Source organism: Lutjanus erythropterus, chromosome 7 (genome assembly GCF_056507025.1).
Source record: "Lutjanus erythropterus isolate fLutEry1 chromosome 7, fLutEry1.hap2, whole genome shotgun sequence".
In the NCBI taxonomy this organism is placed as follows: Eukaryota; Metazoa; Chordata; class Actinopteri; order Lutjaniformes; family Lutjanidae; genus Lutjanus; species Lutjanus erythropterus.
In genome coordinates this window covers 12,956,321-12,977,402 of record NC_139323.1, presented here as the reverse complement: position 1 = coordinate 12,977,402, position 21,082 = coordinate 12,956,321, and the positions used below count along the sequence as shown (strand labels likewise).

Below are 21,082 nucleotides of genomic sequence, written 5' to 3'. Positions count from 1 at the left end.
TAATGGAACTAGATGACATGTTCCAGAAATTATGACCTGGTTATTCAGGATAATTCTTGTGAAAGCAAGGAACTATTTTCAGAGCGTGCATCAACCCATGGATGAGAGGCTCGTGCTTGTGACAGCGCTGAATGTAAATATAAATGGCATCATCCTCGGTTGTGTTGTCACTTCTTGTCCATGGGTAGATGAATAATTAATTCTGTTCTGAATTGATCCCTTTTTTAAAATATATATTCTATTAACTAACTAATGTATTTATGATTTTAAATCGAACTGTTCCTTTAATTTGGAATTTGTAACATTTGTTGCATCTCAACATACAGGATTCTCCCTTAATAATAAATGCAGAATTTTACTTGGCTAAATAGTAAGATTTTTATGCATTGAAACCATTTAACATTTCTGAAAAATATGTACTCGTCTGCTAGTTTTTCATCTCATTCCCTTGTGCAGGCTCCCTCCCCTCATGCCCAGTGGTGAATTACACTCAACAGCAGAATGACACATCTTGGACTGGGCCGTGTGGAGGTGGGTGGGGATCTTTTGTGACTATTTTGGCCAACAGCCTTGGCCAATAAATGACAGAGAAGATGTATTTCTCATCGCATTTCCTTTTCTCTGCTTATGAAAAATGTCTCACTCTCCTTATCCCTTCTCAGTGGACCGTCTTCCTCCACGGCTCCGTACCCTCAGTCGTTCGTTCTACTCACGCTGCACTTTCTCCGTTCCAAAGTCAATATTTTGTCGTTATCGCAGCAGATTGCTTCCAGGGTGGAGACCACATTAACACACAGACCTGCAGCCATTATGTAACCCTTCCTTCTCCCATCGCACACCCTTTCAACCACTGTCTCTCTTTCTTCATCCCATTCCTCCATCCATGGGGACCTGCTTTTATTTGTTTCCGTATCTCCACTGTCTTTTTCGGTATCCTCTCTTCCCCCTCCATTTGTTCTGTATGGATCCATCTCTTCTTTAGTCTTCCATCCCCTCCGTCTATCTTTGTCTCTCCAGCGGCAGGCAATGAATATTTAATCTATTCTCTCAGCCTCCTCGGTGATGGCCTCAGAGAATAATCTAGTCCCTGATCATTCGTCATCCTTCATTCTTACGCAATACCACATCCATTCTCTTCTTCCCATCACGCTGCAGTTCTACTTCAGTGTTATGCTCTCTGGCTGACTGTATTTCCTCAACTTAACCATCATGAGTGTGCGGCTGGGGATATCACATTAAATAACTCTGAAGCACATTTTCGTTACCACCTAACATCTTGTGGATCTACCATGTCAAGAACTGCGCACTCTCCGGGGACTGCTCCATCAAGTTGGTGCAAACCTGTTGACCCTGGATGTGTTGGAGTAGGAAGGAGAGGAGGAGGGGATGCAGGGTTAGCAGAGAAGGAGATTAAGAAGGAGAGGAGAATGAGATAGAGGAGGAGAAGAGGTGGAGAAGGACGTCAGCAGCCTCGGCTGCAGTGACCTCTCATATCCCACCCCTGTCCTAAGTGCCTCAGGCTACCACTCTCCCTCCTGATTCGTCTCCAAATGATGCACCAGTGGACTTATGTAATCTGCAGCTGAATTATTAAAGAAACATATGCTACTGTTACACTGAGGACTCCCAGCCGTGTCACCCTCCTCCTACAGCTGAGGGAACATCACAAATACACACATTTCGAGACACGGACACACATTGAGTTCTCTCTCTGGAGCCCTCTTCAGGGAATCACAAAGTGCAAATGCAGCAGTGACATAATACAATCAAGACACAACACAACATGCACGAAAATATGCACATCATAGGAGCGAAGACAACGTGCAGGTTGTGATCAGTACCTTCCTGCGGCACACTGGAATTCCTGGCATTGTCTCTCTCCTCAGATGTCTCATTGCTCACTGCGTTGCCACTCTTGGTCCTCCGTAGGACACTGAATGCCCGGTTCAATCTCCTGAAGGAGCGGCTCCTCACTGATGACCGGTCAAAGTTTCTGACTGCAGAGGAGAAGGGAGAAAGAGAGGCACTTTATAGATTACCTCACACTCAACATGCCCAGACATGTCTGAATCTGCCTCCTCACAGCCAATCACATTTCTCCTGCCGGCTGCTTGAGATCTGTGTTGGTGCGTTGCCAGTGTGACTGGTGAGAAGCTAAAATACCTGAATGATCCAGAGGAGGTCCAGTTTGAATCGTAACAACACAATCTTCAAGGTTTACCAGATGCCGAAACAGTGCTCAGTTCTTTATAATACCACGAAACAAGTCCTTTGAACTGTGGTTAGTTTTCAGAAAATACTTTTCCTTTCTCTTTCTGGGTGATAGTGAGATAAACAGTAGAGCTTCATGCTTTTCATTAAGTATCTGATTGGCCAGTGTGGTGTATTAAAAGTACAGAGTGTTTGATCTCTAGTAGTACAGAACAATGTTTTTCTGAGTGGGTCCTTGTAATGCAAAGATGTGCATGTGTAACAGATTTCATATTCCTGCCACCAGTTTCACACTATTCCTGATACAATTCCAATATCTAAAAATAGTGTATCACATGACTCAGACTCGAGTTACAAATTCAATGTCTTTAAACTCAACTCACAACTTGACTTGCACCTTGACAGTGATTTAACACCAGTGACTCGTGACTTCACTTGGACTTGAGCCTTTTGACTCTTACTTCCTCCAAGCTCAAAGATCAAAAAGTGTTATTTAAAAATGTTTGCCATAATGTAGTTCATTTCCCCTCATTTGCAGAATTAACATTATTGATTCTCAGAAAGTCTACACTTAATTTCCCAGATCAACTTTGTTTGAACCAACCCAGCAGCATCCAATCAAGTTGTAGGACATGATACCAGAGGTAATTTAGTTCTCTTACAAAAACCATTTGGTGGTTAACAAACAACAAATAAGTGTATGCAAAACATGCAGGTTGAAAATTATTGATGGAGAAGCGACAACTTCCAACTTAATTTGACATTTGAAGTTGAACAAAGAATGGTAACTTGTCAAAACAGCATTACATTTGGTGAAAGGGCATTTTGATTTGTTTGGGACTTTGGTCTTGATTCAGGACTTGACTTAAGACTTGGGACTCAGGACTTGGGACTCTTGACTTGCAAAACAATGACTTGGTCCCACCTCCTAAGGATACCTTACTCACTAATATAATTTTAATAATTTTATTTAAGGTAACATGAGTCAGCAACTTGTCCAGACTTAATCAATTTAGTTGTAACTGATAGTGGAAACAGTGAAGGATAATAATCATAATGACAAAGAATGTGGATTGGTCATGTCATGGCCGATACACTGTCTACTTCATAAGGTCAGTACCTGCACTGATATAATCCAGAGCATTGGATCACTACTAAACACAAATGTTAACAATGCATAACTGAAAAATATTTTTAAAAAATCTGGTCTGCAAATGTTTTTTTTCAGGAAGGAGACTAGTGTGTTTTAATGAAAAACTCTAAATGCAAGCATAACTTTGCTTGCAAGAAAACACAGTGCACCTTTCAGGCAAAAATGAGCTGGGCAACCTTGTTTTTTTTTTTGTTTTTTTTTCTGGAGCCGTCCATACTGGGACAACCACTGTGTCACTGCAGTGGTTTCACTGAAAGGAATGAAGAGAGTTTTTTGCCTCCAGTCTATCCTTTTCTTCCAAAGTTTGTTTGTTGAGCTTCTTTCAACAAACTTGAATACTGCATCTTTTTGTGGATGGAGGAAGTGCTTTCAACCAGTGGCTCTTTAATTAATAATCCAAATCTGTGCTGAGTGTAGACACATGGTTGCGTAACTACAGCAGTGATATAACACACTGTGGACTCTAGTGACCACATCCAGGAGAGACCCTCCCTGAGAGAGTGTTGTCTGGTACTTTGCTTTTCTTAGAAGAAGACAGGCAGGTTACAGGAGGCAGCAGGCCCAGCCTGGCTGCACCGAGCACGGGGCAGCGAGCCTCTGCAGCGCCCCTCCCTCCCTCCCTCCCTCCCTCTGCAGGCTTGGGGAGATGCGAGGGCTCCTGACAGCCACATTATTCTTTAAAAGCGCCAGCCGCTTCTGGAGCTGACAGCTTGTTCAGCAGTAGTGGCGCTCGTGGTGGTGGTGGGCGCTCAGCCGGCCGGGCCTAAAGTGCTGGTGCAGCGTCATTTGGTGTCCCCACTGCCTGTGTACACTCGCGTTAGGGGGGGGTGGAGGGGGGGAGTGGGACGGACGGGCAGAGAAGAACACTCGTGACTGCTTCCTGGTTTCACAGGTGGGAGAAATGGAGTGAGAGGGGTGTTCACGTCATTGGGCATTAACACACACTTGCATCAGCTATATTTAACCTAGCTCTCCTTCCATTTCTCCTTGACTGCATAATGTACCTGCCCTCTCCGTGACTTTCTCTCTGTTTCTCGACTGTTTTCCACAAAGAGAGATTTTATGGATTGGTGAAAAAAAAAACAAGGCAGAATGACTAATTGGCTGATAGGATTTCTATCAGAGGCCATTAGAGAGAACAAAGACTGTATTCGAGGTTGAATGCGCACTTGGTTATAAGTCTCCAGGTGTAAATGTGTATTTGAACATACAGACCACTGGCATCTGGTTTTGACTGGGAGACTGTGTAACTGTGACTAGATAGCTTTCTGCTTGCTATTGATTTTCAATCTGTCATTCTGGCAAACACTCCCCCCAGTTCCCTCCCTCTCGTCGGGTAACTTCAGGGTAACGTCATGCAGGACTGAACATGACCACAGACAAACACAAACATCCGTTCGCCCACTCACACTCACTCTTCTTGGTGCTGCTGCGGGCGGCCAGGCTGGTTGTGCTGCCTGACTGGCTGTTGTCCTCCATGCTGGGGTCGAAGGCGGGGTTGACCAGGCCGGGTTCGTCTGAGAGGAGGGCCACAGCAGCGGAGGTGGGGCCATCGTTGGGCAGCGTGGCAATGGTGAGTTCTGACGTGCTGTCGGTGCATTCACCCTCCTGCGAGCGTCGCTTCCTGTCTGCTGAGAGCCCATAGTGAGAGGCCCCTTTACACCTGCACACAGGGGTCAGAAGGTCAGTCCCAAACTCAGACAGCACAATTGGCATGATGCATGATGATGCCATAGTTCATGATATATGATAATATTATGTCTTCTTTATAGAATGACATCACACACTGCACACAGCAACAAAGTGACGTGTAGAAAGTTAAAGTAACATTGCTACAAGGTCCATGGTTGAGCAGTTTGTTCCAAAATGGGGAGCGACTTCAGTAGTGTGGAGGTGGTTTGGTTACAAAAGATCAGATGTACAACAAACCACAGTAATATAAGTGCAAGAAGGCTGTAATAACAAAAGCAGGCAATATAACAAACTAATTTCACCACCTCCAGCAGAAGCACCTGGGCAAGTACAAGGAGAGACAAAAATCCAGTGAAGGGAGCTCAACAGCTATTGTGACTTCTAAACCAAAATATTTTTCAGGATTTTTAGTTACTGTAGAACATCCAAAAATATTGTAGTATTATTTAAGGGTCATATTGCTTACCCCTATGACAAAAGATGTTTGAATTCTGTAATTCTGCAATAAACAGCATCACTTATCATCACTAGGTTTGGATACTGAAACTACTTGCAATGCAAATTTTGGTGCCACTTGAACTGTTTGTTGACACAGTCGTCCTCTGGTGCGGATGTTATAGACAACACAAGCATCACCGCATATCATCGCTAATTAATATTACAGCATAACTCTCGCCATGTGATGTTAGCCCACCTTAAACATGGTTAAAATTCCAGGCTAAAAGGTCTAAAGTGTAGCTGTATTTCACTCCAAAAGAATCCAACACTGTCCGAGACGTGCAACAAATGTTCAAAAACAATTGCGTGTAAAGGGGGGAGTCTGGTGACATACAGAACACACTTGAAAGCAAGAGGGATGTTCTGTGTTCAGTGACCTTATGGCAATTGCATAAATTTCCTAATCAGAGGGTCCACCCTACACAGTGCTCCAGCATTATGATGAGATCAGACTCAATATGCAATATATAAGATTAGAGTGCATCCATGATGTCAAAGCAGAAAGAAACTGCTGTTCTAGTTGAATGTGGTGGTAATGTTAGCTTTTCTAAACTAGACAGCATTTGAATTGCAGACCATTTGCAGCAATTTCCATGGAAGAGGTCCTCACCAGAAACAACCAGGTATTTAGTGTCAGTATAACAGGAAAAAACTCTTATATAAACCTCTTTTCTGTATTCATAGTTGTGAATAAATGTTATGCAATTTGAATAATGACAACTGCAAGTGACAACAAATTTTTAAGATTTTCTTCTTCCTAGAGGATCACCACCTGAGGCTTTCTGCAGGCTGACCTCTATCTCCTGCTTTGGGACTGCCTCACACAAAGACGGCTTATCTGACCGCAGCACTCAAACAGCACCTCGCCAAGATACCACACAGCCTGTACAACACGCCACAAAAACAGATGCTGTGGCAGAATATATTTCCTGGTACTCTCACCTGAAATTTATGCAGCACCTCACTGAGAATGTACCAGAAATGTCATATTTACTCTCATAAAGAAATAAAGAAAATACCCATCTGTGCCGGCTGCACACCGTGTCTGTGACAGTATCTGTAATCACATGTAGGATGGGTTCTCTCTGTGACTGCGAGCGTGAGCATCACTGACAGATGATTGAATACAAATGTAAGAAAACACCCGTTAGAGAGCAGAGAGGGTGGGTAACTGACACAGCATTTGAATATAAAACAGAGATCGTCTCAATGTTGTTTTTCTCAAAAACAAATCTAATTCCTAAGTTCCAGATGTCTCCTCGCTGTCAACAACACCACAACCACAACAACACATTTACAGTCTCCCTCTGTCATACACACTTACACGGATACGCACCCACGTACACACTCATGCACATATTACGCTGCACGCCATAAAAGGCTTTTCACACTGGCATTATTAAATTGGGAATGTTTGTGTGTGAATTAAAGATATCCCTGCAGAGTAGGGTGTTGTATTGTTGGAGAATTTCTCTCCATCTGTAAGCCATAAAGGCTTTGAGCTGACGCTTCATCAGAAGCAGGAATAACACTGGCTTGTCTCTCTGGCTGTCTCTGCGGAGCCATCAGCACAAACATTAACTGGGTTTTAATGAGCTGGATCAAACCCAGGCTCCACTTCCAACAGTAGCTCAGAAAAAACAAGAGGAGCGGCATCCATTCTCCTGTGCGGTAAGACAGGCCGGGCACTCGCTGGATCTTACGTGCAGGATATTACACCAAAAGGAGGGGTTAAGAAAAAAACGAGGTAAAATGGTGGCCGTGATTGCGGAGACACAAAAGAGACAAGATTACATGCTGGTGAGCCATTTGAGCCCGGGAGGCCATTACCCCCCTCGGGGCAGCACATCACTAGAGGCAGCATTTTGTCTCAATAACAGAGCTGTCAGAGTGGGTCATGCACTCTGTCTATATTTCACAGGGAAAATCATTTCATCCTGAAGTGGGTTCTATATCTCACTTGTAGCCACGACACTCACTGTGAGGCACAGCGTTACACAAAGCTGAAGTACCTATTGATCCCACTCTGACATAACACGGAGATACAGTGCGTGCGTGTGTATCTGTTTACCTGTGTGTGGGCAGTACCACTGTGAGTTATCCTTATTCATTCAGTTAGTAAATTGAATGCTATCAAGCATGTCTGTGCACCAACATACCACTTATCTGAGTGAAGTGGTTGAATAGAGCAATATTTCAATCAACAGCAGAGGAGAGGGCAGCGCTGCAGAAGCTTTCCTCGTGTCACTCACTATCAATTAGAAGAATTAAAGCTGTATGCTGCTTGAATATACTACTAGTACTCACATAACTGTCTTACAGAAAAATAGTAGCTTCCAAACAAGTAACTGCAGAGCAGAGACAGACAAATGTGTACCTGTACAGTAGCACTCAAATACACCTGGTGCATTGTACAAATTGCCGCATGTTGCACTTCCTAAGTTGTTTCACTTTTTTGTCATTCTTAAACAGTGAGAATATCACAGAGCAATGCACCAACATGACGTATTATTTACTCAAGTGAAGAATTTAGATGGCACTGCCATTGTCAACAAACCAAAAAATATATATATTTCTAACCCTTCCCAACCACATAAGCAGCATGGCCAACTTCAGGAATGTAATGTTAGCAAGTGTTAGCATGCTGACATGCCAAACTAAGATGGACAGCGTGGTAAACATATATCCTGAATGTCAGTAAATAGAGTGCTGCGGGATAAACAAACAGTCAACAAACATCAACTCAAGAGATTTTCTCATTTTGCTCTACAGCATAAAATACATCAGTAATTATTTTATGAATTTTGAATCTTGTATGTGTCTTGTAAAAGGTGGTTGCCAACAGTTGGCTAGATGAGGTGGACATTTGATGTGATCACGTAGAACACCAGTCATTCAGTGGGGGTGACACTGAGTCATGGGATCATGGTGTAGTTCATGTCAGCTTTTTACTTCTTCACAAATACTTCAAAAATTATGTCAGTGGTGTTTATTTGTAAAGATCGTCTTGATGAACAAAACAAACAAACAAAACAAAATCTGAAATCAAATGTAAAAATACCATTGGCCTTTTGTGGAGCGATGCTAACGGTGGGTTAGCCTACAGAAACATGTCATCCCTGCAGCACTCATTTGCATTGCAACTGTTAGCATCGTATTGCGCTAAACCAAGACGACGAACACTGAAGACATTATACATTCTGAACATCACTACATTAGCATTTTCATTGCAAGCATGTTAGCATGCTTACATTAGCATTGAGCTCAAACCACTACAGTACCACACTCCAACTTACACAGTAAAACTAACTTTAATAATAAAAAATACTTTAATTATCCTTACAGTTACACAACTTAGAGCTGCTGTGACCGTTCCTGTGTAACAATGTCCTCGTTAACTTTAATTTCTCCCAGCTGGTGTTAAGATCTTCATCTATATATAGATTCACTGATGTAGCAGCACTGACTATAGATGCTCAACTGAACACTTGCTTTCTTTTCTTTTATGTACACACACACACACACACACACACACACACACACACACACACACACACACACACACCTTTATAGGCTCTCCTGTATAGGAGCTCAAAGCTGACTGTATGGAATTGAAGCCTTAGACAACATTCCTCTCTTTCAGCACAGCTAGTGGAAAATGGAAAACCACAGTCAGTCAGTGGAGATGGGCAAATACCTTCGAATACAGGTTCATTCAGTTACATAAATCTTACAGACCACCCAAATCTTCGCTAACTGTCTGTCCAAGGATTAATGAATGCACACTGCACATGGAATCTGAATGAGGAAGATCTTAAGGAGTTCATTTCTAGTACATGTCCTGTGAATCTGGAGCTCAGACACAGAGGATAAAAACCAAAGGAAAATATATTTAGAGCTATCACCATGAACAACAGATACAAGAAACATAGAGGCCATCACAAGAGAGTCTCTGAGACAGCAGCTATTGTTTAGAGCGCGACTGGTTTATTAAAGGCTTTGTCTCCTGTTAATTAAAATCTCCTTCCTCCAGGGCATAAGAGTTGCCTTAAAAGCGTGGACATATCTCAGCTGCTTGGAGTTTGAATGTCTGGGTTTTAACGTTAAGGCCACAGTCTGTGCTGTCTGAGGTTAAAGGCAAGAACGCATGACAGAAACTCCTTGTATCTCTCACCAGGGTGGTCCCGGAGTTTCAGAGCCAAGGTAAGCCAGCCAATTAAGCCAGCACACAGGAGATGCGCGGTGCATCGAGGGAGGCAAAAGCATCCACGTATATACGCTTTCCTTTTCTTTCTTCTCTCCATTTTCTTGTAAACAAACATCTTTCATGTGTATAATGATGGAACTTTGAGTGTTCACGCGGTGCTACCCTTTTCTCATAAAGTGTCATTTTTCAGGGGGATGATCAGTGAGCTTAGAGGATGCTCATTAGCGCTGCAGTATCCGTGTCTCGGTCAGCACAGCCTCAGTTATCACATCATCTCTCTAAACCCCGGGATCTGTGGCAAGATAAGGAGCAAAGACACCAAAACATCCTCAGCAGCACCCATCCTCCCCTCCTCTCTTATCCTCCTCCTCTACTTCCTACTCCCTTTTTTCCCTCCCAGCACGGTAACAATTACCCATGATGCTTGCGGTGACACCGTGGTCGTGCCGAAGCGTCCTGGCTGTGACACAAACAGCCCCGTTCTTGTGATGTGAAATAAACACCAGCTCACAACTCATCAAAGCCTGTGAGATTCTCCAATCCTCTTTAGGGGTGAGTGGATTATCCTTCCTAACCCAAATACTCTCTCCGCTCCCTGACTGCCACGGACAATCGTGTTGGGCCACACTCCGCATACAGCGCAAATTACCTCCGCTGAGGTGACAATTCCAGGTCAGGCAGTCAGACACAGAAACTGGGATGTGTCTCAGAGCATATTTTCACATGCTGCAGGCGTGTAATCATGTAAATGTCTTGGAATCTCAAGCATTGTTTATTCAGAAACTCATCTGTGGGGGCACAGCCGGCTGACCTGCATACGACCCACAAGTTTGACTAACTTTTGATTAGTTAGAGCTCTTCCTCTTCTTCCTGCTTCCTTATTAATCTGAAAGCGGTAGCAGGAAGAAGAGTTCTGACTACAGCAGCCAACATCCTGATGAAAATACACCAGCGACACCTGACATGCAAGAACCCAAGAGAAAAGGAGAAGAATCTCTGGTTGCACCGTGAGCCTGAAGGTAGCCTGCAGGTTTTTCTCACTGAAGAATGTGTGGAATACAACAAGCGTGCGTATGTGTGATATGTGGGAGGTTTCCTTGTGTGACAGAATGTGAGAGAAAGTGGGAGCATGTGTGTGTTGAGTTTATTCTTGGAGCACTAATGAATATGGGAGTGCACAAAAGCTGGTGGCGTAATATTCAGCAACTACTCAGTCACACTGATCTATCAATTTAGAACACAGAAACATCACTGAGCTAAAAACAGATCAGTTTAATTTCCCTTAACCAACTGCCTGAGGACAAAGAACAAACAAAATGTACCAAAACATTCAAAACCCAGGGAGGCATGCTATGCCCTTAACAACCAAATTACACACTTTTGCTCTCACAAAAGTAAAATATGTAGTATGTGTTAGACTTTAGCGTTCAGAAATGAGTACTGCAGTCCAAATAGCAAGTCAGAGCCACAGACAGTATATTAAATAGGTTGAAGTGAGTTGTCCCCCCCCCCACTTCCTCTACAGACACTCGAAGCTCAGGCAGGTTGCCTGCAAGATTCAGGGACACTGAACCTACACAAGCGAAAGACAGGCGCAAGATTATGCTTGACGAGGAGTTCTACACTTTAAGTTAATCAGCTGTTCATAACTCATAACTCCAGTTGGAGTTCAGTGACCTCCTGTCTTACTGCCTGACTCCATTAACATATTGGTCAATTTAACCATTATAAACATCTGCTCCTTCTAAAAGATATTGATTTGTTATTAATCATAATCAGATGAGTAAGTAATGTCCCTACAGGAAATATCGTGGGTTTTTTAAGCAACAAAAATTAAAACTGTAGCTACAAACATGACAAAACAAAGGAAACTCTTCAGGGGATAAAGAATTATTGAAGTTGCGCTGCTTTGCCTAATGCGTAAATGAGCACACAGCGTCTGTCCAACCCTTCTTCCCATCCACAATCGTCAGAATGTTAATTTTCATCACCTGGCATGCCCAATATGCAGATGAACCGCAGTGTCAGCAGTTGTTACTGTGGTCCGTCCATCACTAAAACAGACACTAACTCATTTTGCGAACATTCAGTATTAATCTCAGCTATATCTAAAGAGAATAAATGTGAAACGGGCCAAGGTAAAAACAGACCTTCTCCTCCAGAATGGAAATTTCACTACTTGCTGTAGTGTTGCTGCTAGAGAAGCCGTTATTTCAATTTAGTTTGTTTCCTTAATCTCTCATGACATATCATGATCATTTCATGATTTAGTACTGTAAATACATTGTATAGTTCTCCCTTAATAAAGGTAAACAATACTAAGAAAGCAATCTTTAAAATCCAGAAATGTTTTATGAATTTTATCTTGAAAGGATTCACGCTTTGCTTAACATCTTCTTTAGCTGATTCCTGGATGAGACTCCTGAGAGTAAACTATCTGTCCAGAACAGCTGTTGGCTTAAACCCTTCAAGGAGTAACTCGCTTTAGACCAGACTGAGCAGGGAAAAAAATACAGTGGTCTGGGGAAGCACCTGTGGCCAGCACACACACACACACACACACACACACACACACACACACACACACACACACACACACACACACACACACACACATTCACTCACTTGCCACACAAATAAGCTGTTGCACTGATGGGTGGTGGTCATTAATTGAATTTATGTTGATAAAGGCTTGAATTGAACATTTTGCCTTGATTAGATCAGTATATCAATTACTCCTTTATCACGCACTCCGGCCACATGCCAAACACATAAAGTAAAGTTTGATTGGTAGGGAACAGTCAGGATGATAGATACATAGGGGCAGAGTGGGAAGAGAGGGACATAAAGACAGACAGAGTAATCCAGTTAATGATGAACTAGAGGAGTGTTAATCAGAGGATGCGCTGGTGTGTTGATTGGATCCGCCTGCTGTGAGGGGTAATCCCATCTGCCGTGCAAGGAGGGGGTGAGACGGTAGCTAGAGGGGACAGTCACTGCTGTGGGTAGAAATTTTGGTTAAGCTCGTTTCCAAAGACAGATCTGCTAAATTGAAGTAGGAGGCGAGGTTTTAGTTGGGTGTGACTTCTTTCAGCCTTTGAAGATGAATGCATGCAAAAAGCAAAAGTGAATGTGTACAGCAGCCCACACAGCTCATAAATCCTGTCTTTGTGTTTGAACTTTCCATTGTGCTCCTGTGCAGTGAGCGCTGGCTCGGCAGGTTTGGCACGCTTAATTCATCGGCATGTTTACGAGTGCAGAGGCCTCCCCGGCCAGCGCCGCGTCGGTCGAGTCAGCCTGTTAGTAACTGCCCAAACTCTTGAGTCATGCCTTTTCAGCCAATCAATATGTGCGATCATCAGTCGAGCCCTGACCTCATGATCAGGCTGGAAGGACATTAATGCAACATTTACTGTGTCAGTATCTGGTTTCAAGCAAGAGGTCAATCCCACTCTTTTTGTCAGCAGAGAAGAAGAAGAGCAGGAAGCACTACGACTGATTTATTCTCTGTTCTCTGGCTGAGCTGGATCTCAGCTTACTAATACACCTCACATATGTCCACCTCAACAGTGGCTGGTTTCCAGTCCTGCAGTGAAACACAGGATTTTGCAGGCTGTTTTTAGGTTTGTTGCTGCCTAAAATGCCTGATTTCACAGGAGCTTTTCTTAAGATTGTGATGCATATTGCAATGTTTTTTATGTGCTTTTTTTCCCAAAGAAATTGTGGGAGTATTTTTTTTAATCAAATCAAAGGAAACTTGCTCTAGTGAAAATAAAGCCACACTCTGTTCTAAGTGTGTGAGTGTTTTAAGTAACCTTACCAAAAAGACTTAGGATTACAAAAATTCTAAGCAAAATCCTGTTGGTGTTCAAACTCAGAAAGTCAAAACAGCAAGAACAAAATTATAAAATAAAAAAGTGCAAAGAGGATTAATAAATGTCAGAAACAGTGACAAACCTTGAGCTTTTTTCAGTACTTGTGACCAAAAAAAAAAGATGTACATACATGTATGACATTTGCACACGAGACTGTTATGATTGGTGGAACTCACAGGACTACGATGATTGGTCAAATATGCAGGAAAGTTGGACAAATTTGCAAGGTTGTGAAGAATTTGCATTTGCGTTAACTGTTGCGATAGGGCCTTCCTGCAGGGACTGATATGTATATATTTCTCTCACTGAAGTGCAGACAACTCTAACTGTAATTCCCTCCACAGTACAGTACATGATCATAGTGAATCCCCACTAGGCTGCTGTCCCACATTGCTCTTGGCACCTTTTAGCCTATATTTCTCACTCTATGCCACACTAGCCCTTGGCAGTGTCCTGTTTTCTCTACCTCCACGTGCCATGGTACAACTGCCTGAAACACGGCCAGCACGCACTGATCGGCCCAGCCCAAAGCCCTGGCACTCAGTGGGGCCACTGTTCACGTGAGAGATTAACACTCCGCTGCTCTCCTCTCTGCTGTCAGTTACACTCTGCCGGCTCCCTGCTCTGCAGGCCGCTCATATGGAACCCCTCTTACAGATTAGCCGGCCGCAGACAGGAGGCTGTAGAAAATATTCCATGTTAAACACGTCAAGCCTCAAAGACACTAAACACCAGCCAGACGCTGAGCCAGCAAGAGGCAAAGGTTAACAGACACCTATTTTCACAATACATACATCTTCAGTGATAGGACTAAGAAAGTAGGGCACTTGATGCAAATGATTCAGCAGAGATGTGAAAGTGAACTGCACTGCAGAAACAAATGGCATACAAATGCTTTTCTTATACTGTCTTAACACCAAAATTAGTTTGTACATGCAGGTGTTTTAAACAGCTAAATCAACTAAGCATAGACGACTGACTCTTTTTCCCATTGCAAGTAGACAAGTTTGCTAACTGAATCTCTGAAATTTAGTTTAATTAGTTTCCTGCGTCGCTGTTTGTTCCTTCAGGTATCTGCTTTATTTTACTGTTTGCTTTCAGCTGGATAGAACTTGTGTTAAGTTACTGCTAATGAAAACCCCAACATTAGGTAGTGTTTTATTTTTTGGTCCAGTGTAAAAGGGGCTTTATAAAACACCACACTCAAAGCCATCTTAAAGCCGTCTCTGCGTGCTGACACTAATACCTGTTCACCTTGCCGCTGCTGTGCTGCATTTCTGCTTCAACAGAGACACATCTGACAGGAAGGCTCTGCTAAAGTAAACAAGTTGACCTGCTATCATGAATAAATGAATACATACATAATTCAGTGGTTGTATTTACACACACACTGCGCGCACTTCAATTACACATGTTGTGTATTGGTGTGTGTATATCCATGCATATTTGTTGTATGTAATGTGAGATGTACGTGTTTGTTTGTTTGTGAACAACTTCACGGTGTCCTCTACATGTGTCCTTGCCCCATGTTTCCTTTCATGTTTGATTGTGTATGCAGTGAACACAGCTTCACACTGCTCTAGGCTGTAAACTTTTGCCTTCCCATGCATATAAACGCTCCCATGACACATTCAGTGAATGTGCTTCATTTTGTAAATCTCAGGCAAAGAAATAATTAAGCTGATTTAATGTTATCTCTTTTAGAGAGCCATGTGAGTTGTTTCAGGAGGGTATGAAGTAGGCTGTAAATGTGATTTCTATCTCTCAGCCACTCTCCCCTTGGCCTCCACTGTATTTCTGGCCTGTTAGATACAATGAGACAGGGAGAGCTGCCTCACTACAGATCAGGGATTAATATTTAATCCAAACAAAAGTCTAATTAGTGAAGCCTGCCCCACACTTGAAGCAGCCACGAAGCCAAAGAGGGCACAACGTGGTGTGCTGCCTTTGACTCGAGATGGACCTAAACAAACGACTCCTATTGTACAGACCCAGTGAGTGCGTGGCGGCCGGGTGGCTAATCCTGTTAGAATGCGTCCATGCTGAAGATGTCCGGAGCACTGGGAGTGCGCGCAGTTCGTGGTGATCAAACACCTCCTAGATGAGGGCTGAAAGGACGGAAGCTAAGCTAATCATAGTGTTTAAGACATCTCAGCACAGGCCCCGAAATGAACATAGATTAATCATTAATGCTCTACAGCACTGCACTGTGATTATCAGGGGAGGCCATGAGGGCTGGGGGAGGGAACCAGCCAGGTCTGATGCTGTGTGTGCATGCCCTCTTAGAATTAAGGGTTCCAAAAAAGTTATTCCTGAAGGGCTGAGGTTCTGTCCATAACCATTTGCTTCTGAAGAACTCTTTTTTGAAATAAGGGTTTGTCAAGGTTTCTTTGTAAGACTAAGGGTTCCATTAAGAAACCGTTTTATCCAAAGACCCCTTGTTGAAAGAAAGAGCTCTTCAAGGATTGTTGAAATCCTCGAGGAACTCTTTAGTCAAGGGTTCTTTGTACCTAATATCTTGCTAGCAGCCCTGGAAGGTCGAAAGGTTCTGGATAGAGAGGGTTCTTGGTGGAACCATTACACCATAGAAGGGTTTTCTGCAGGTTTGTAAGGGGTTCTTTGTAAGACCAAGGGCTCCATTAAGAACTCTTTTTGGAAGAAAGAGTTCTTTAATGATTGTTGAAATCCATGAAGAACTCTTTCATCAAGGGTTCTTTGTACCATAATATAAAAGAGTTGGTGGGTTCTAGATAAAATCCTTGGCACATCAAATCGTTCTTGGTAGAACTCCCTGAATGGGTTGTAGACAAAACCCTTGTGATATAAAAGGGTTCTACCTAGAACCCTTTTATGAAAGGTTGTACTGAGAACCCTTTTAATTGGGTGGATTGCAGAAGTGTTCTCATTAGAACCCCCTGGATGGATTCTCACTAGTACTCTTAGAAGGTGGAAAGGTTATGGACAGAACCTCCCACAGTGGGGGAAGCAAGAGAGGGGGAACCAGGGTTGAATCATTATACCATAGAAGGGTTCTTTGTAGAACCTGTCATGAGGGGTTCTGGATAAAACCCTTTACAGATTGTTCTAGTTAAAATTGTTTAAGTTGGGCTTAAGTAGAACCCAATGAAAGAGTTCCAAATGGAACCTTTCTAAACGGCGGGCGCCTCTATTTCTAAGAGTGTGTGTATGTGTGCTAAAAAGTAAAAAAATCACACCATAGCTGTTCACCTGTGGATGCATCTGTATGCTGGTGCTGCTTTTTTATTGGTTGCTGCTGACAGAGTCAAACAGCACGAACCACATGAAGCATTTCATCACAGAGAAACATTTACTCTCGCCTGCATTGTTAGCTCCATCTACACCCTGCATGTAGCCCCAGTATATTCTGCACACAACGCACGTTTATGTGTGAGTAAGAGAGATCGCAGCCACTCTCATTTTTCCCACGCAATGTAAACTCACCGTGGTAATCACGTAAATTGAAAGAAATCAGAAAAGAAGGAGGGGGAGGTGGAGAAAGGGAGCAGGCAGAGGTGGTGGTCACACGGGGGGAAGCTGGAGGCTGCTCCTGTCAACGGTATGGATAAAGACAAATGGTGTGCCACTGCTCTCTAGCCAGGCAGAAAAACACCACGTCCGCGTTTGTCTGCTCCTGCTTTCTCTCTCTGTCATGTCATAATCAGCAAAAACCTCACTGTCACCAGCACTGAAACACACTCCAACACACACGCTCCGTCTGAATGTCAATATCCGTCACTCGACGGAGCGTCAGAGAGAAATCTGATTATTCTATTTACAAACAATCCCTCACTGAAATGACCCACATACCATCACCATGGCAGCCGTATGTATGGGCAGATGGGAAGCAGGCACAGGGAATGACCTTACACCCTCCTGTCTCCTCTCATCTCCCCTCTCCTCTGCTAACTGCTCATCCACTTCATTTCCATTCTCACTGTATCCTCCCATTCTTCTCTGCACAAAACCAAATGTAAGGATTTCATCTCTCTTCTTCTTCCAACACATTTGCCTGTGCACATCGCCCGTCTTTCCCTTCCTCTCCTCTCCTCGTTGGCATCCGTTACCGTCCAATATGGGCTCGTAGTGTCTGCAGGAGCTAAAGCCCCACTCAGTGGAGAGAGCATACAATGAAATGAGGGGATTTGCGAGGCGCTCCATTGTTCCATGTATTCATGCAGTATAATGGGACATTTCCGTCAGGCTGGAGAGAGGAGCGGTAGCCCAGCTTGGGGATCAGAGAGCCCTGGCTTCACACGGTGCTGTCAACATTAACTCCCACACAAAGAGAGTCTGAGGGCCAATACAGAGCCAAAAACACAGTTCAGAGAAAGAGGAGCCAAGAACAGGAGAGTGACGTGCAGTGTGGTGTAATATGCTGTCTGCTGCACTTTTCATCTTGACCGGGTTCTTTACAAACAGTTCCCACCATGAGCAAGCACTGAGGTGACTGTGGTGAGGAAAAACTTCCTTTTAACAGGCAGAATTATCAGACGCATCCAGACTCTTTTTTTTTCTTATGGTGGGCAGCCATCCACCGAAACCAGAGCTGTTCACTTCACTGCTGAAATGATCAATGTCACAGTAAGTTGACAACAGTTTTGAGAAAGAAATACTCATTTGAGTCAGTATGCCAAACATTCGCAAATTGAAACGTCTAAAATGTCTCTTTCTCTTTTTCATATCTTTGTAAACTGGATGTCACTGGGTTTTGGACTATCAGAAAAAAAAACAAGCAACATAAAGATGTTGCCTTGAACTCTGTGAAATTGTGATGTGCATTTCTCACTATTTTAGTATCTTTTGAATGAACAATTAAAAATTAGTTGCCAAAAATAGCTGATAGATCACTCAGTTTAGAACACTCACTGGTTCAAGCATCTCTGCCAGTGTTTCATATCATTGTACACGGAAGGTATTTGGGTTTTGGACTGTTAATTAGACGAAACAAGAAATATACAGATGTTGAGCAACATCTGCAAAATTATAATGGGCATTTCTCACTAATTTCAACATCCTTTGAACTAAACAATTGATTTTAATTGCCAAAAATAGTCCACAGATAGGTCCATTTTAAAGCAAAAATTCCAAACATTCGCTAGTTCAAGCATCTAAAATTTCTCTTTCTCTGTTTCATATCTTTGTAAATTGGAGGTATTTGGGTTCTGGACTGTTAATTGGACAAAAACAAGCAATATAAAGGTGTTGCTTTGAGCTCTGTGAAATTCTGGTAGGTATCGCTCACTATTTTCACATCTGTCTCTGTTTCATATCATTGTAACTGGGTTTTTGACTGTTGGGCGGAGAAAACAAGCAACATAAAGACGTTGAGAAACATCAGTGAAACTGTGACGGGCAAAAAAAAATATTAATTGCCAAAAATACAAAAATGCCAATCATTCTCTGGTTCAAGCTCCAAAAATGTCCTTTTTTTTGCATCATATAATTGTAAACTGGATGAATTTTGGACTGTTAGTCAGACAAAACAAGCATTATAAAGATTTTGCCTTGAGCTCTGTGAAAATGTGAAGCGCTTTTCTCACTGTTTTCAATAGACCAGTCAATTTTCAGCCCAAAATGCCAAACATTCACCAGTTAAAATTTCTAAAATGTTTCTTTCTCTATTTCATATCATTGTGAACTGAATGTAATTGGGATTCAGTCGGACAAAACCAGCAAAAAAAAGAGACCTGAGAAATTGTGATTGGCATTTCTCACTATTTGAGACATCATTTAAACTGAACAATATGATTGCCAAAAATGACATATAGAAAACTCAGTCGATAATGAAATCTTTAGTTGTAGACCTAATATTGACACACCTAATAAAAGGTTTGTTTCCATGGTATCTGACAGCAAAAGCCAACATGCTGTCCATCTGTGTGTATATAGTGATATACTGATGAAATATTAATTAAAAGAAAACGTTGTGTACCACCAGATGTGTTTTCTGTTATTTTATATCCTGATGGTGATGTTTATGTTAAATACGATAAAGATTATGTGTATATAAATATATATTGAACAGATGTGATGCGAGAGTATCCAGCCATGAATTTTTAATGCTGAGGCGAAAGTCTATTCCACAAACAAACACCGTTGCTACAACAGTCCATATGCTTAGTGGGATTCACACACACACACACACGCCCAGTGTATAAAGCCTACAACTGTGAGCGAACGCATGCTGATGTTTTGCTCAGATCAATACAGACACACTCACACATGCCACTGAAGAGAGATGCTGCAGTGCTGTAGCATCCAAACTGTCCTGGACAGCACAAAGCCCTACTTGCTGGATCTACCGCATCCCAGAACCAACAGCAACCAGTGACCAGGACATGAAAAAGCTAGTCTATCGTCATTTTCACACTGGAAAGGCACACTTGAACTGGTGGCAAAAATGTAAACATTAGAAGTTGCGTACACACATACATGACTGCAGGGCACAAACACAAACAAACGGCTGAGAAAAGTGCACAGTGACACATGGACAGTTAGGTGGACTGTTAATGGAGGAGGCAGATGATGGGGTGATGCTGGTGAGAGGATGCAGGATGAGGCTGAGTGTTGTACTCACAGCTCAGAATAGAGGATGTGCAGGTTGCCCAAATTGTCTGTGTAGTTGGCCGGGCTGAGCCAGGGCAGGACCAGCAGCAACAGAGCCTTCATGGTTTAACGGCTCGCCTCTTTTTTCCTCTCTTTTCCCCCCTCTTTTCCCTCTCCCTTTCTCTGCACTGAAGCTCTTCTATTCCCCCCTCCTCCCCCCCCTCCTCCTCCACCACCTCCAATTCTCCGAACCTGGCCGTGCTGACCCCCTCCCCGCCACCCCCCTCCTCCTCCTCGCCTGCCTTCCTTTTCCTTCTCCAGATGAGAATTAATCCTCCACTTCCTACCTTTTCAGCCCCCTTTTTTTTTTCTCCTTTCCTTCCCTCCTCTTCTTCTTCCCCCTCTCTGCCTCTACCTCTCTGTGTCTCTGTGAGCTCTTCTTCTTCTTCTCTGCCTTCAGGCGGGCTGCCTGGTCATCTCAGCTGCAGAGGCAAACGGGCCAGTTGCCAGAGGTTGAAGACGGAGCGGAGGAGGAGGAAGAAGAAGCAGCAGCGGCAGCGGGAGCAGGTGCAGTGGAGGAGAAGTCCCGTTGTGGCACAAGAGAAGGAAGAAGAGGAGAAAGTACAAGAAGAAGAAGAAGAAGAAGGAGACCGGTGCAAAGGTGGCACATTTGGAATACAATTTGAGATGTGCAGCCCCTTAATCTGCTCTGGGCACTGGCGAGTTGTAAGAGGATTTGCGCTCGTATGCGTGTGTGTGCATGTCTGTCCCCCTCGGTGTGTGCGTGAGTGCGCGCGCGTGTGTGTGTATGTCAGAGAGAACGGCGCAGGCTGTGACTTATACTGCAGCAGAAACCACTGAGGGGGGGGGGGAGCTGGA

General features: G+C 43.3%; 1 protein-coding gene across 3 annotated transcripts in view; it reads right to left on the bottom strand.

Moving 5' to 3' along the window:
* The window catches only part of lnx1 (ligand of numb-protein X 1), a 47,827-nt gene that overhangs the window by 11,736 nt on the left and 15,009 nt on the right, over positions 1 to 21,082 (bottom strand). Inside the window, exons 1-3 of one of the 3 annotated variants that reach the window (XM_084722784.1) lie at positions 20,235 to 20,396; positions 4,774 to 5,027; positions 1,842 to 1,997 (exon numbers count right to left, since the gene is read on the bottom strand). In XM_084722784.1, the coding sequence (XP_084578910.1) occupies positions 1,842 to 1,997; positions 4,774 to 5,027; positions 20,235 to 20,326 (502 nt within the window). In that variant the 5' untranslated portion in view covers positions 20,327 to 20,396. Of the gene's footprint in view, positions 1 to 1,841; positions 1,998 to 4,773; positions 5,028 to 20,234; positions 20,397 to 21,082 lie in introns of those variants that run through there. The other 2 variants (XM_084722782.1, XM_084722783.1) reach the window with 2 other exon arrangements.